The following is a 16818-nucleotide window of genomic DNA, read 5'->3' as shown; positions in this document are numbered from 1 at the left end:
ACAAGTACTTGACCGTACCTAATAGCCTTCCGTCACTGTATTAGAAATCTAGATAGTCCGACATCAAAGCACAGTGAGTTGCTTGCAAGTCACTATGATGATCTCAGATCTGAAGGACACTTATACCCAAATATTTCACGAGCAGCTCTTGACAGCAGAATGCTCCGCAGGTGAGTCACTTGTTCAGTGATAATATACTCCTACATCTCATCTGTATGGCATACCAGTGTTATCACACTCCTTGGTTAAGAGGACAACTAACCCATATGGTACATAACGATCTTTACTCAATAAACGTTATCGTCTTGTAATGACGTATTATTTGGTCGCGAATATGTTTAAGAACTGTATGATAAATCCTCTTTTTATCGCACACTAACATAGTTCTAAAGACTTCATCACAGTACAAGAGTTCAAAGAAGATATAATTTTATGATAAAAAATATCAGAATAATTATTATTTATTAATAAATAATTGATATACAAATATAAACTCAATCGTCAGGCGATTGATTTTAGGATACAATTTCCAACACAAAACACAAAATCTAGTTCCATAAGCTTGTATTGTGAAAACTAAGTCGTCATTATTAGTTATTATTACAAGAACTAATACTTATTCTTAGTGGAACTGGTCATCACTCATAGGTCCACGTAGTAGCCACGTGGTTTTGCAACCAGGTGAAGCCTTTTTTTCATTGGGTTTGTGGTGCCAGGAGCTTCAATCATATCTAGATCCTCCTTTGCCATGCCATGAGGCAACTCCCAGTCAAAACATTGTATCAAATTTGCTAGTGCAAGCTCCACCGTAGAAATCGCAAAGTTCATACCAGGGCAAATTCGTCGGCCAGATCCAAATGGAATGAATTGGAAGTCATTCCCCTTGAAATCAATTTGATTACCCATGAATCTCTCAGGTCGGAATTCTTCTGGTGCCTCCCAAACTTTTGGATCTCTACCAATGGCCCAACTGTTCACAATTACTCTTGTTCTTCTAGGAATTTCATAGCCCTCTATGCGACAATCATCCATGGATTCTCTTGGAAGCAATAATGGAACAGGAGGGTGTAATCTTAGAACTTCCTTTATCACAGCTTTTAAATACCTCAGCTCACTTAAATCCTCCTCTCTGACCAAGCCTTTTTCTGTAGCTATGCCTCGAACCTCATCTTGCAACTTCTTCATCGCCTGCAAGTTTCGAACAAGCTCTGCCATGGCCCATTCTAAGACTATGTAAGATGTATCGGTTCCAGCACCAAACATATCCTGATAAGAAAGAAATTAATGAGTAAAAAGAATGGATTGAAGCTTATACGAATCATCGATGATCATCCACAATCAGACTATAAACATAACAATTAATCAATGTGATAAATAACATATACTATCTAGTACATGTTGGTGTGATAGTACTTTGCATATTGGTTTTTCAGAAAAATAGTTAGTTGAATATTAGTTGGAAGAAGAGTGCTTATTACTTGGTAAATATACAGAGCGGTGATAATACTCACCATATCGTTCATGGAGATATTTATCGGGCTGATTTTTTTTCTTTTGAAAAAAAATGATGGGCACACTATCATAAGATTATGGATATCTTTTTCATTAGAAATCTCTGACTGCTAGTTCTTAGAATCTAGATTGATGTGTCAATCTTGATCTTCAAATTATACCTCATGAATTAGTTAATTTTTAAAATTATTTGAGTAAAATGGTGGAAACATATCACCATATTTTATTAATAAATGAAAGGTAGAGCTTAAAATCAACAGTGGAGAGAGCAAGAAAAAAAAAAAAAAAAGGGAGGGGGGAGGGGGGAGGAAAGTAGACAAAGGAGCAAAAAGAGGAGAGACGGGATGCTATCAACTAATCCAAAAATAAATCTAATATACAAGATGCTGACCCTATCGATCAAAGTAGACAAAGGAGCAAAAAGAGGAGAGACGGGATGCTATCAACTAATCAAAAAATAAATCTAATAAACAAGATGCTGACCCTATCGATCAAACAAATTATCCCCACCGTGGTACATGTTTTCAAGCGAAGGTGTCTAACTTTTGTTCTTCTGAACCTGACGTCAGAGGGCATCGTACCAACTACAGAATTTTAATAATGATAGATTCTCTGACCAGGCCTTCAAGTTCGAGACCTTGCGGTGGCTCAACTGACTCAAATTCAAGCTCGTCCATTGAAAACCTTCAAGGCTCGAACGCCTTTTCTCCAACGCAAAGAAAACTTTAGACAAAGCAATATGAACTTAAATTTGTCTTATATGCTGCTCGAAGCCATGGGCAGGTGCTAGAATACGGCAAGTCTGTCTACTATGTATGATTGGATTTATGTAAAACAAAGGGACAGGTGTCACTTTTTTCTTGGGAAAAAACCTTAAAGTACCTTTAGGTTTCATTAATTCAAAAAGATACTGATGGAGAAACATTTGTAACATTTAACCAATCCCATTTGGAGTTCAAGGACTACACGGTTGAGTTGTGGGCATCTCATAAGCAATATCAAGTATTTTATACTGACATGAAGCAGAACCTATTTGTGATGGTGATCATCTATCAATCAAGTAAACATCACATGACATAGACCAACTCATGCATGGTCCGCTTTCGTTCATCTTAATGAGTGATCCAATGACCAGTGTCGCGTTGGACCATCAAATAGTTTGATGAACATTCCATTCATTCCGTTTACCAAAGTCCACACCCTTCTTATTCTCTGAGATCAAAGAAACCTAAAATAAAAAGACTTATTATTTACTTTAGGACCATCTTCGCTCTGAACGTTTAGTCAGATTTATCAATCATTGAAAAACACGATGATGAAAAAAAAGAAACTAATTGTTTGATGCATGGAGAATATTGAATGGAAGTCCCAACTAGTTAAGAAAAACTTCATGTCCAAATACTACTGTCAGTTTCTTCAGAAGCGCTTAAAGCTGAGAACAAGTAACAAATTTACAAGGTAAATCTGATCAATGATAAGTGATACAGAGAACATACCACTAAGAGCGCCTTGATATCTTCTTTTGTGAGGGCCAAGTCCACACCGGGATCCTTCTGAAGGGACAACAACACATCCACAAAGTCCTTCTCATGCGTCTCATCCTTCACTTGATCCGCGTGTTCCTTGATCACGTCGTCAAGAACACCACTCCATCTCTCAGCATTTCTCCTGGCCCTCGCGCACATCCCAAAGAACACGTCCGTCCATTCCAACGAAGGGAAGTAGTCCCCCAAATGGAATCCTCCAGTCAGAACGGAATTCTCCCTTATCAATTCGCGAAACAGTTTGTTCCTCCCACCTTCTCTAAAGAATTTCCCTGACACAACTCTGCAGAGCATATCATTTGCGAAGGCATACAAGATCTCACTTACGTTCACAGGATCGGGTGTAATAGAAGCTCGAGAGATGTTCTTGATCATAAAGGCTACTTCTTCTTCCCTCGAGAGCCGAAAAGATTGCACCTTTTTATTGCTAAGGAGGTGGACGATGCAAAGCTTCCTTGCATACCTCCAGTGCTCACCGTATGGTGCCAAGCCGATGTCCATGGCATCAAACAAAAGGATCTTAGCAACCTTCATAGGAGGGCGGCTAGCAAAGATGTGATCATGAGTTCTCATGATCTCCCGGGCCATCTCGGCGGATGAAACGATGAGGGTGGGCACCTGGCCGAGATGGAGAAGCATGAGTGGTCCATGCTTCTCTGCCAGAGCTTGGAGTGACCGATGAGGGAGAGGACCCAACTGGTGGAGGTTTCCTATGAAAGGAAACTTTGGGGGTGATGGTGGTAGTCTGGCCTTCTTGGAAAAGGATTGTTTGAAGCTAAGAAGCAGCAGAAAGGGGAGGAAGAGCAAGAGAACCAGCTCGAAGGGAAGTTGCAAGGAGGGAGACATGGTTTGGTGATCTTCTTTGTATCCGCTCTTGGTCCCCTCTTCCCTGTCCTTTTATAGCAGAGCACCGCACAGGCCAGGGCTCCCGTTAATTTCCACCGCTAAGTTTAGGTTTTTTTTTTTTTGTTACAAACCGCTAAGTTTTTCCAGAAAGCTTTATGCACAAGTCGAGGACCAAATTAAGCTAAGATTTTACTTCTTCTTCTTTTTTTTTTCTTTTTTTTCTTTTTTTTTTTTTTTTTTTTTTTTTTTTTTTTTTTTTTTTTTTTTGAATGTAAGTGGAGGCTGATAAGGAAATTATCATTTGTGGATTATTCTCCTCTTATGTATATAGTCTTCGAATTTGATTTGTATTCCTTATTTGAACTTGCTTGCTCACCAAATTGTATTAGATTTGTATTCCTTATTTGAGCTTGCTTGCTCACCAAGCTTACTTGCACGCTAAATTGTATTTATATAAATATTATAGAATATTAATAAAGTTTAAGCTTCCCATTCTAAGAGGTCTAACCACCTAGATCTCTTTTTTTTTCTCTTCTTCCTTTCATGCAAAACTCTACATTTTCATTGTTACGGTCCGATCAGCCTGGCTCATAAGGTCGGACCGGCTTCCGAAATGCGCTCGTAGCCATTTGGGCATAAGACGGCCCCATCCACTTATGAGATACTATCCGTTTTGAGGAGTGGACCCAGTATGACTTTGTCTCTTGGGGCCGCATTGCGCGGGCTAAAAAGTGCCTCACAGAGAACTGGAGGGTAGCGAAGCCTTATAGGACAAGATGGCCTGACTGAACAATCGATGTGGGATTAAATTTTCTCTCCCTCCGCAATAGTGATGCCCCAGTTAGGGGACCTTACTTATTGGGGGGAGACCTATATGGGCCATCAGTGTTACAGTCCGATCCACGAGGCTCACAAGATCGAACCGACTCCCGAAATGCACTCGTAGCCACATGGGCGTAAGACGACCTCATGTGGGAGTGGACCCCATATAGCTTTGTCTATCAGTGCTGCGTTGCGTGGGCCAGAAGGCACCTCACAAAGGGCTAGAGAGTAGTGAAGGCTTATAAGTTAAGATAGTCTGACTGAACAACCGATGTGGGACTAAAGTTCCACTCTCTCCGCAACAGTGGTCCCTCCGTCAGGAGACCTTGTCTGTTGGGGGAGACCAACATGGACCATCAGTGTTACGGTCCGATCAACCAGGCTCATAAAGTCAGATCGGCTTCCAGGACGTGTCCATAGCCACGTGGGACCTTGCCTGTTGGGGATTGGACAGGGTCCGAGGATGCGTCCGTAGCTACATGGGCTAAGTTTTTCCAGAAAGCTTTATGCACAAGTCGAGGACCAAATTAAGCTAAGATTTTTTTCTTCTTCTTCCTTGTTTTTTTTTTTGGAAGTAAGTGGAGGCTGATAAGGCAATTACCATTTGTGAATTATTCTCCTCTTATGTATATAGTCTTCTAATTTGATTTGTATTCCTTATTTGAACTTGCTTGCTCACCAAGTTGTATTAGATTTGTATTCCTTGTTTGAGCTTGCTTGCTCACCAAGCTTAGTTGCACACTAAATTGTATTTGTATAAATATTATAGAATATCAATAAAGTTGAAGCTTCCAATTCTAAGAGGTCTAACCACTTAGATCTCTTTTTTTTTCTCTTCTTCCTTTCATGCAAAACTCTGCATTTTCATTGTTACGATCCGATCAGCCTGGCTCATAAGGTCGGACCAGCTCCCAGAACGCGTCCGTAGTCACGTGGACATAAAACGACCCCATCCACATATGAGATATTATCCGCTTTGAGGAGTGGACCCAGCACGACTTTGTCCCTTGGAGCCGCGTTGCGCGGGTTAAAAAGTGCCTTACAGAAGATTGGAGGATAGCGATGCCTTATAAGACAAGATGGCCTGACTGAACAACTGACGTGGAATTAAAATCCCACTCCCTCCGCAATTGTGGCCCCCCCAATTAGGGGACCTTGCCTATTGGGGAGAGACCTGCATGGGCCACCAATATTATGATCCGATCAGCTAGGCTCATAAGATCGAACCAACTCTCGGGATGCGCTCGTAGCCACGAGGGCGTAAGACGGCCTCACGTGGGAGTGGACCCCATATGGCTTTGTCTATCGGGGCTGCATTGCGTGGGCCAAAAGGCACTTCACAAAAGGGCTAAAGAGTAGTGAAGCCTTATAAGCTAAGATGGCTTGACTGAACAACCGATGTGGCACTAAAATTTTGCTCTCTCCGCAACAGTGATCCCCCCGTCAGGGGACCTTATCTGTTAGGGGAGATCTGCATGGACCATCAGTGTTACGGTCCGATCAGTCAGGCTTATAAGGTCGGATCGGCTTCCAGGACGTGTCCATAGCCACATGGGACCTTGTCTGTTGGGGATTGGACCGGGTCCTAGGATGCATCCGTAGCCACATGGGCGTAAGACGGCCCCATCCACCTATGAGGTATTGTCTGGTTTGAGGAGTAGACTCCGTACGGCTTTATCCCTCGGGGCCGCATTGCGCGGGCCAAAAAGTGCCTCATAAAGGGCTAAAGGATAGCAAAGCCTTATCAGACAAGATGATCTGACTGAACAACTGATGTGGGACTAAAATCCCACTCCTTCTGCAACATTCACCATGAGTATTGTTCCAGTTTCAATGAATTCCTAAGGCTCTATGCCTAATGTCACGCATCAATTATCGATTAAATTAACATCTACTAATTTCTTGCTATGGAAGACATAATTTTTGATGAACAGGTTTATCCCTTTGCCGATCATCATGATGATATAGTGCCTTCCACGGATCTAGCTGCTACACTAGTCATCATTAATCTACCGGTTCCACCTTCTACTCCATTAGTTCAGCCTTCACCCGTAAATGCCATCGATTCAGCACCTCTATTACAAACTTCGCCCATTACTTCTCCAAGTGCTAGCCTCGGCTTGTATCTTGTTGTCGATTTGGACCAATACGGTCCATCGCCATCTACTGCCCCTACCTCAACCATGCAAAGCCAGAACTCTACTTCATCTTCAATGATGGACAGACATCATCCAATGGTTACCAGAACCCAGACCGGTAGCTTGAAACCTCATCGGTTGCTGTCCATGATCAGTCAAATCAAACCGGCTGCGGACCCAACAAGTTTTACACAGACAACGAAGCAGCCTCAATGGAGTAAGGCAATGACAACTGAATACAATGCATTGATCTCTAATGGCATATGGGAGCTCGTGCCTCCAGCCAATGACTAGAATGTGATCGGTTGTAAATGGATCTTTCAAACTAAGACAAAACCCGATGGATCAGTTGTTAAGATTTGACATCTCAAGATTCGATCCATATTGAGCCCACAGCAAGGTCTGTGATGGAAAATGAAGTCCAACGAGCCCAAAATCACCTCAAATGGAGTTTGGATGGTCGAGATATGCTCGATTGAAGTCGACATGAAACTCAGAGTGGTAGAGGACCGTCGGCGGCCGACGGCAGGCCGGCGGAGTGGCGGCGGCATGGCCGCGCGTAGCCCAGGCACGGCAGTGTGCAGCCTGGGCTTGGTACCGCACAGCCCAACAGTAGGGCGCGGCCTAGGCCCGGGCGCGCGCGTGCAGGTGCGGCACAGGCTCAGGTGCGCGCACACGGGCCGGCCCTGGTTCACGCGCACGCGCGCGCAGGAGCTACCCATGGGTATCCCGATCCATCATGGATCGGGCAATCCATGGACGGGCTTGTGGACCAAGGGGGCATTTCCGCTCGGTTTCTCAAAATCCACCGTGGACCGACAGTGATTTCCCTTGCGTTTCTCGTGGTCCACAGACTATTCTATGGATCGATGCATGATCGGGCGGCATTGGGAGTTTGCAGTGATGATCCAATGGTCAAGATACGTTTTGGACATGATCTAGTGGGTTATTTTGATCATTTGATGCAAATTGGATGGCCAGAAGTCCGATCGATCAGGAGTCTATTTCCGATGTTGCTTGGGTTTTGAGTCTTTATAAGGCCCTGTTCACCTATAGAGAAGGGCGTGGGCGTGGTTTCATCAGGCGGAAAACCCAGAGAAAGAACAGTGGGGTGATGCAGCGCTGAGAGGAGAAGAAGTAAGGAAGCTTCTGGACAGCGGACAACAGTCGCTTCAGGAGTTCAGGAGAATCTTCCTAAAGAGAGAGCTTTTGTAAGGGAGAACTTTCTGTGAGGGAGAGATTGGGTGTATGAGGGTTGAGGGTAAGATCTGCTCTTGTAATATTTTTTATTCTCATAATGAAGTTTGCATGCCTCATGGAGGCGAGCTCTTTTTTGACTGATTCATGTATTTGATTGTTTCTGTTTTATTTCTTCTTTCTTCCTGCTGTATTGCACGGTATCGAAAAAGTCTTGGGAGGTGGTGTCCTAGCCAGACATCCATCCTACAAGTGGTATCAGAGTAGGCAGTACAAGAACATAAATTGCAGCGGTGGTGAGCAAGACTCAAGATGGAGAAGACAGGATCAGTGAAGATAGAAATCAACAAGTTTGATGGAAAGAGCAATTTCTCCTTATGGCAGGTAAGGGTGAAGGACATGCTCATCTAGCAAAGATTGATAGATGCTTTCTTATGCGAGGAGAAGCCAACCATCATGGAGGTGCAGGATTGGAGATGGCTACAGATGCAAGCGGTGAGTACAATCCGCATGTATCTAGCAGATGAGGTGGTGATCCATGTACTTAGCGAGACTTCTCCGACGATGCTGTGGTCGAAGCTCGAGGAGTTGTACTTGACAAAATCTCTCACCAATATTCTTTTCTTTTGGAGGCAGTTCTACCAGCTATGGATGGCTGAGGGATAGAGCATACAGAAGCATCTCAACCACTTTCAGAAGATCCCCACCGACCTCCTCAGCATTGGTGAGAATGTTAAGGAGAAGATCAGGATGCTGATTTTGCTAGCATTGCTTCCCCCTTCGCATGAGTCCTTGGTGACTATTCTTCTAGTGGGGAAGAGCACCATCAAGATAGATGAGGTCACTGCGACGATGCTCCAGAATGAGATTCTCAGGAGGGAGAATCTAGCTTGGAGCTCATGTGACAGTAGCTCAGCTTTGGTGGTTTTTGGAGGAAGAAGAGGCAGCAGACGGAGCGACAGGAGATCGTGACGAGGGTGGTCCAAGTCCAAGAGGGACTTGAGCAAAACCAGATGTTATCGATGGGATGAGTTGGGACATCTACCCAGAGACTGCTCTCAACATAGGGATTGGACGATGGCTGCTATAGCGACGATCAGTAGCGATTCAAAGGGAGATGTCTTTGAAATATCTGATGAGGTATCTACTTCTTCATAGCAGTAGATTTTAGATTCTATATGCACTTATCATATATGTTGCAAGGAGTAGTTTGACTCCCTGAAGAATAGTGAGGGTACTGTTTATCTACTGGATGGATCATGGTGTGCGATCAGAGGCATCAGAACGGTCAGCTGGAGGATACATGATGGTGCAGTAAAGAGATTGGGAGAGGTCTGATATATATCCGATTTCAGATGGAATCTTATCTCACTAAGTAAACTAGATTCGAGAGGCTACAAGACAGTAACTGGTGGAGAAATCCTGAAGGTGCTATGCGGCAATAAGATTATTTTGAAGGGAAAGAAGGGAAGGAGAGGATATTATTACCTGATGGGGAGTTCAATGTGAGGTGGAGCTTCAGGAGTCGGTAGGAGCCCAGAACGAGATGGAGCTCCAGGTGGAGGTGGATTGGACACAAGACACAAGACTCGGGAGGATAAAAGGCAATATCACAAGGTAAGATTTCTATTGCTGTAGGATGATGTCCCGAGTAGGTCTCAGATCAGAAGGAGCACAGTATACGACGGAGATAGGATCGAGCGGTCTGGCTCGACTCCCATATTTGTCCATCCATGATCAACAGGTGATTGTCCTAGGGCATGGAGGCGAGGAGATCCAAAAGCTCTCAGAGTTAGGAGGAAGTCGAATATCGAGTCGAGATGAAGATTGTTAGGATTTGATGTCTCAAGATTCGATCCACATTGAGCTCACAACAAGATCCGCAATGAAAAATAGAATCCAATGAGCCTAAGATCACCTCAAACAGAGTTTGGATGGTCGAGATATGCTCGATTGAAGTCGGGATGAAACTCGGAGCGGTGGAGGACCACCGGCGGCCGATGGAGCGACGGAGGCATGGCCGCTTGCGGCCCATGCCTGGGCCGTGCGCGGCCTGGGCTCGGCAGCAGGTGGCCCGCTCGACAGCGCACGGCCCGACAGCAGGACACGGCCTAGGCCCGGGCGCACGCATGTGGGCACGGCCCAGGCCCAGGTGCGCGGGCGCGGGCGCGCGGTCGGCCCAGGCCCACGCGCATGCGCGTGCAGGAGCAGCCCACAAGTATCTCGGTCCACCATAGATCGGGCAATCCACGGACGGGCCTATGGACCGAGGGGGCATTTCCCCTTAATTTCTTGCAGTCCACCGTGGACCGACAATGGTTTCCCTTGCGTTTCTCGCGGTCCATAGACTATTCCATAGACAAGTGCGCGATCGGACGGCATGGGGAGTTTGTGGTGATGATCCAACGATCGAGATACGTTTTGGGCATGATCTAGTGGGTTGTTTTGATCATCTGATGCAAATCGGATGGCCAGAAGTCTGATCAGGAGTTTATTTTCGATGTTGCCTAGGTTTTGAGTCTTTATAAAGCCCTGTTCACCAACAGAGAAGGGCGTGGGCGTGGTTTCATCAGGCGGAAAACTCAGAGAAAGAACAGAGGGGTGACACGACGTTGAGAGGAGAAGGAGCAGGGAAGCTCCTGAACAGCGAACAGCGGTCACTTCAGGGGTTCAGGGGGTCTTCCTAGAGAGAGAACTTTTGTAAGGGAGAACTTCCTGTGAGGGAAAGATTGGGTGTATGAGGATTGAGAGTGAGATCTCCTCTTGTAATATTTTTTTTTCTCATAATGAAGTTTGCATGCTCCGTGGAGGCTTGCCTTTTTTTGGCTGATCCACGTATTTGATTGTTTCTGTTTTATTTTTTCTTTCTTCCTGTTGTGTTGTGCGATATCGAAAAGGTCCTGAAATGTAGTGTCCTGGTCAGATATCCACTCTATATCAATTGACAGATATAAAGTCTGCTTAGCTGCCAAAGACTATCACCAATGCCTGGGCATCGATTTCACAGATACCCATGGCCCGATTGTCAAGCTGGCTACCATTCGGCTACTCCTTTCATTAGCTGTTTCGTTTAATTAGTCAGTTATGCAATTGAATATTTCCAACGCCTTCTTGCATGGCTCTCTTGATGAATTGGTTTTCATGCAACAACCTTCGGGCTTTGTTAATCCTCAATTTTCGAATTATATGTGTCATCTCAAGAATTCCATTTACAAACTCAAGCAAGCTCCACAGATGTGGCATCAATGTCTGACTGATTCTCTCCGTAAGTTTGATTTTTGCTGCTCCAAAATCGATACCTCCCTTTATTTTTATCAATCTGGTTCAGTTTGTGCTTATTGCCTTATCTATATGGATGACATTATTCTAATGGGTAGTGATAATGGTTTTATCAATTCTTTGCTGCATCATCTCCACAGTCATTTTGCCGTTCGCAATCTTGGCAAGCCACACTATTTTCTTGGATTGGAAATTTCTTGGCACTCCAATGGCTTACGCCTCTCTCAAGAAAATATATCAAACAATTGCTGAACAAAGCCAATATGGGAACTTGTAAGTTCATTTCAACACCTTCCTGCCCCTCAGGTAAATTGTCGTCCACATAGCTTCACTCGTCCTGATATTGCCTACTCCGTCAACTAGATTTCTCAATACATGCATTATCCAACCAAGGCGCATTGGCAAGCTACAAAATGTATCTTGCGATACTTGCATGGCACGGTTCATCATGGACTTTTTATTTCTAAATCTTCCAGTCTACAGCTCTCTGCTTACTCGGATGTAGACTGAGGTGGCTCCATTGATGACTGCAAATCGACCACAGGTTATGCAATCTTCGTTGGTTCAAATCTTGTCTCTTGGTGCTCTAGGAAACAGAAAAGTGTGTCTCGTTCCTCAACAGCGGCTGAGTATCGAGCTTTGGCTTCTGCCACATCTGAGCTTACTTGGCTTCATTCCCTTATGACTGAAATTGGTTATCCACCATCTTAAGCTCCTATTCTTTGGTGTGACAATCTCAGTGCTACATACTTAACGGCCAATGCGGTCTTTCACTCTTGCACCAAGCATATGGAAATTGATTTTCAATTTGTACGTGACAAGGTCAATCAAAAGCTGCTTCATGTTCGCTACATTAGCTCTAAAGATCCGAATGCGGGTTTGTTAACTAAATCCTTGATCAAGGCTCGGTTTTTGCTTCTTTGCGACAAGTTGACTGTGGTGTCTCCCCCAGCTCAACTTGCGGGGGTGTGATAAGAGAATTACCATTTGTGAATTATTCTCCTCTTATGTATAGTCTTCTAATTTGATTTGTATTGCTTATTTGAGCTTGCTTGCTCACCAAGTTGTGTTAGATTTGTTTTCCTCATTTGAACTTGCTTGCTCACCAAGCTTACTTGCTCACCAAGTTGTATTTGTCTAAATACATTACAGAATATCAATAAAGTTGAAGCTTCCAATTCTATCGGAGGCAAAGGTGGCAAGTCAACCATTTGTCACCAAATTAAGCCAAGAAAAATGAATAACTCTCCTCCTGGCCAGAAACAAAAAAAAAAGAGTAAATAAAATAAATTAAATCAGAGGAGAATTTATGTGGAAAGATTTGTTAGTTACTTTGCCCCATTGTTGCACTAGCAAGTAACCCACACTACGCTATGGGCCTTAATAAATAGAAGATAGAGTTAAAAAAATTCTCAGTCTACGATGCTTTTAGAATATTCATCCAAACTGTATAAATATAAAATAATATTAAAAATATGATTATAAAGATTTTATAAAGGAAAAAGAGAAATGCAATGGCAAACTACCTCAAACATAATTTTTTCACCGGAGGCATTGCTGGCGACTTCCTATTTTGAGAATAAAAATAATTTATATTTCCTCATTTGAAATAAGATTTTGGATAATTAAAATATATTACTATTCTATATTTAATGTTTTTCTTAGAGTAGTTTTCTAAAAAAATTTATACTGAACATATTTTTTAGGAGTTGTAAAAGTAGCCTCATTCGGTATTTGAGACGTAGAAGATCCAGCTGCAGAACTTTCAGATAAATTGACTGATTCAGATTCACTCTTTTAAAAAATATTTGTCATCTTGAAAGTATAATTGTTATCATCAAAACCTTATGATCTAAACATGATTTGGAAGACATAAGTAACATTAAAAAATTTTTCGATCATAGTTGGAAAAGTGAATCTATTGAATCTTGTATCTATCACAAGATTATGTACCAGAATACCTATCAATTGCTACACTAATTTTTCAAATATAACAAAATTTCACATTTAAGAGATATGAGTAAACATAACTAAATCAACAAAATCACATAAAATTATAGAAAAAAATCACTTGATTAACTTACTTTAATAATAAATAATATAATATAATAAATTTTAAGAAAATAAAAGTTAAAAATCTTAAATTTTTTATCAATAAACTAACATGGAGCAAACTGTAGTGAATATCTTATTAAGAATATCTATTCAATAGATGAATCCAAAATTACAAGATCACCCACAAAAAATAGACAACTATAACTTCTTTTTCTAACAACAAAAAAAAAAACACACACACACACATATATATATATCATAAATTCATTATTGGAAAGTCCATTGAGATAGTAAAAAAAATTATAATTTTTAAATTAAATTTATAATAATAAAATTTTTGTATCATCATTTAATTACCTTCAAGCTGTCCAATCTTAAAATCAAATTAACATCAAGGCAATAATCATCATTTAATTACCTTCAAGCTATTCAATTTTGAAATCAAATTAACATCAGGGTAGTAATAAAATTTTTAAACTATTAAATAATAATAAAAATAATCTATGAAAAATAATAAATTTTATTAAGAGGAGAAGAGAGAGTTATCTCGTTCGATTCAAGCGTCCTATTCGATTGAGATGGATTTAAACTTCTCTATTCGGCCGCTTCGAGACTCCCACCCAATTGAGACTCTTGCGAATAGAAAAAATAAAGAAAAAATTAGAAAAAATATAAAAAAAATCAACAAAAATAAAGAAAATATGAAAAAATTAAAATGCCAGAGCTTAATTTTCTTGCATAGATTGATGAAATCTCAATGAAAGTATTGTTTTCAATGAGAAAAATTGGACAACATCTAATAAGCTATTTGGGTACATATTAATATGTCTATTTCTCATGTTCAAAGATAGAAACTGACAAATTTATGTAGCATAAAATATTTAATGAAGATTGTTTCTTACATGGGTTTCTCAGGAGCTGATTCAATTTTTAAGCTTTTGATTAATTCTAAGATCTCATTTTGTAGTTATGCAACTATTCTATCTCAAAAACTTAAAATTTTCAATTTAATTTTATTATAGCATATTCTTTACTGGACAATAAACGTATTGCTGATTTTACTATTTCCTCTTGAAGACTGCATGTCGTTCCAGGATTTCAATTTATAGCAGTGATTTTTATCATGTGTTGCTGATTGTTTGCTGAAAATATATTTTTGCCCCCAATTTCTGACATCCTAAGATGCAAAAGTTGGCATTTCTTTATTTTTTCATCTTAGTTATTCTCAAAATTGAGATTTTTGTGTGTTTTAGACAGTCTTATAAAATTGCATTTCTTTATTTCTTCATCTTAGTTATTCTCAAAATTGAGATTTTTGTGTGTTTTAGACATTCTTATAAAATTGCATTCAAAGCACATAACTTAAATTTTTTATGCTGAATTCATTAAAATCCAAACAACTAACAACTTAATTTTAATCCTTGTTTATAGAGAATTTGTGGTATAGAGACCTAACCAAATGGCTGCCTTGGTCCCTGATGCTCTCCTCAAGCTCCTTCGGCATGTGAACTCAAATTTGCTGGCGAGCATCGTTCGGTGCTCCTCCAAGTTGTCAACATTGTTCCTGCTCTTGCTGGTGGTGAGCTCTACCCTAATCAGGACTTCTACCACAAGGTCTTTGATTCATCCCATACAATCTATATTTCCTTGCCTGATGAGCAAGGTGACCTCATTCTCTAAGACTACGTCATGGGTAGTAAGTGTATTAGCTGTAACCAAGTAATTTGCCTATTTTACTTCCAAATTACAAAATTTCAGGCCAAAGAAAGAACAGAGAATCTAAAAAGGATGATTGCAAATTGCCATAGAGAAAAAATTATGACAATTTCCACAATGTAACATATTCAGCAAGAAGAAACAATCCAGTTGTTGCTCATTAGAAAATTGCAAGCTTGTCAAGAAAATTTTTGATATTGTGGTAGCAAAGAAACCCATGAAGAGTACTAATTATTTAATGGATTATAGCAAGACTTACTGTCCAATGACTGACATGGTGCTAAAGTGATAAAGAACTAGCTTCCATTCATGTTAGGACCAGCATGTGCCATTGATATGATACCTACCCCTGTATGCTTCAACTCGGGTTTTATCTCGTCCTCAAACTTTGAGCTGCATAAATTTAACATAAAACCCTCATATAACCAAATTAAAAAAAAGGAAATGAAGCACATTCAATCTTCATCAGAACACAATTAAGCTTCTTTCTATCTAATCAAACAGACTCCATAAAAAATAGAAATTTTAAACCCCAATCCCATTATCGTTTCATCAGAAACAAACTAAATCACTTTTTTTTTTCTTCCAAAAAATCACAACGGATCAACATCGGCATTTACTACTTTGACTGGCACATGCACGGAAACTCCAAAAGACTGAATATTGATACCTCTTCCATCCAACATCTACCATTTCTTTTCGAGTTACCATATGATAACCTCAATAAAAATAACACATAAACCCTAATTTTTTGTTAAACTAACACCGATTAATAAGGAGTGTTAGTGACCCGTAGATGGATTCGCTGCCTCTTCCAGTGCCCGTTGGATCCCCACCCTACACGACGAAGCAAAAAAAGAAAAAAAAGGGAGATATTTTATTGGAGATCCATCGGAAGGAGAGCATCCGAGGGAGATCAGAGGGGTTTGTCCGCATGTGTGTAAGAAACTAAGATACCGCATTTACTAGTCCACACCTAACATATCAATTTAATTAAAAATCAATTTAGAACCAACTTATCATTGATTAACCATCAACAATAGTAATTGATTAATTTTCTTATTTTTAAATTTTTAATATTTGAATTACTCTTAATTAGCCATAATTTCTCTATCTTACCTCAATTCAAAAATAATAAATAAAAAAATTAGGGCTCTAATTTGATTTAGTGATTAGAGTGTAAAACCTCTACTGAGTGTCCCTTTGCTTGGATGATTGCACCATCCAAAGAGCAAAAATCCAAAATCAGAGAAAATCATGGTGTATTTAAAACTAACAGTAGAAAAAGATAATGATAAAAAAAAAAGACAAAGCCTGCTGAATGGCGATGTCAGTAGCTAGCTCAGGCCAGTCTGATTTGTGTGTTTGCATGTGTCTCTATGTATATATACATATATGTGTGTGCGTATATATATACCTTAGATTGTGAAAGTCCAGTAACCGAAAGTATCACTAGCTTACATTCTGATCCGAATAGCATAAAGGTAGCCGAAAGTATGAATAGCTTACATTCTGATCCGAGTAGCATGAAAGTATGTGAAATTCTGTGTGAATCAACAAGGACCACTTTGCAAGGCTAAATACTCCTGGGTGACCGATAATGAAGTAGTACTGTGAGGAAAAGATAAAAAAACCCCTCATCAGAGAGTAAAATAGAATATGAAAACCGTAAGCTCCCAAGCAGTGGGAGGAGAATGTAATCTCTGACT

The 16818-nt window shown here is 40.7% G+C and overlaps 1 protein-coding gene across 1 annotated transcript; it reads right to left on the bottom strand.

Moving 5' to 3' along the window:
• Positions 1-443: 443 nt before the first annotated feature.
• On the bottom strand, positions 444-3947 carry LOC105037726 (cytochrome P450 71A1). Its single transcript, XM_073245656.1, has 2 exons — positions 3009-3947; positions 444-1266 (listed from the first exon to the last, which is right to left on the bottom strand). The coding sequence occupies exons 1-2, from the start codon at positions 3900-3902 to the stop codon at positions 643-645; spliced, it is 1518 nt and encodes a 505-aa protein (XP_073101757.1). The 5' UTR covers positions 3903-3947; the 3' UTR covers positions 444-642.
• Positions 3948-16818: the final 12871 nt, after the last annotated feature.

This window comes from Elaeis guineensis, chromosome 1 (assembly GCF_000442705.2).
Source record: "Elaeis guineensis isolate ETL-2024a chromosome 1, EG11, whole genome shotgun sequence".
NCBI lineage: Eukaryota > Viridiplantae > Streptophyta > Magnoliopsida > Arecales > Arecaceae > Elaeis > Elaeis guineensis.
The sequence above is the reverse complement of the archived record's forward strand: the minus strand, read 5'-3'. Positions and strand labels throughout refer to the sequence as shown.

Bases quoted from the DNA above. Each gene is read 5' to 3' on its own strand.
- LOC105037726 (XM_073245656.1), bottom strand. From the start codon at position 3,902: ATGTCTCCCTCCTTGCAACTTCCCTTCGAGCTGGTTCTCTTGCTCTTC. The intron at 1,267-3,008 runs GTATGTTCTCTG...CTTTCTTATCAG, and splicing joins ATATCAAGGCGCTCTTAGTG to GATATGTTTGGTGCTGGAAC.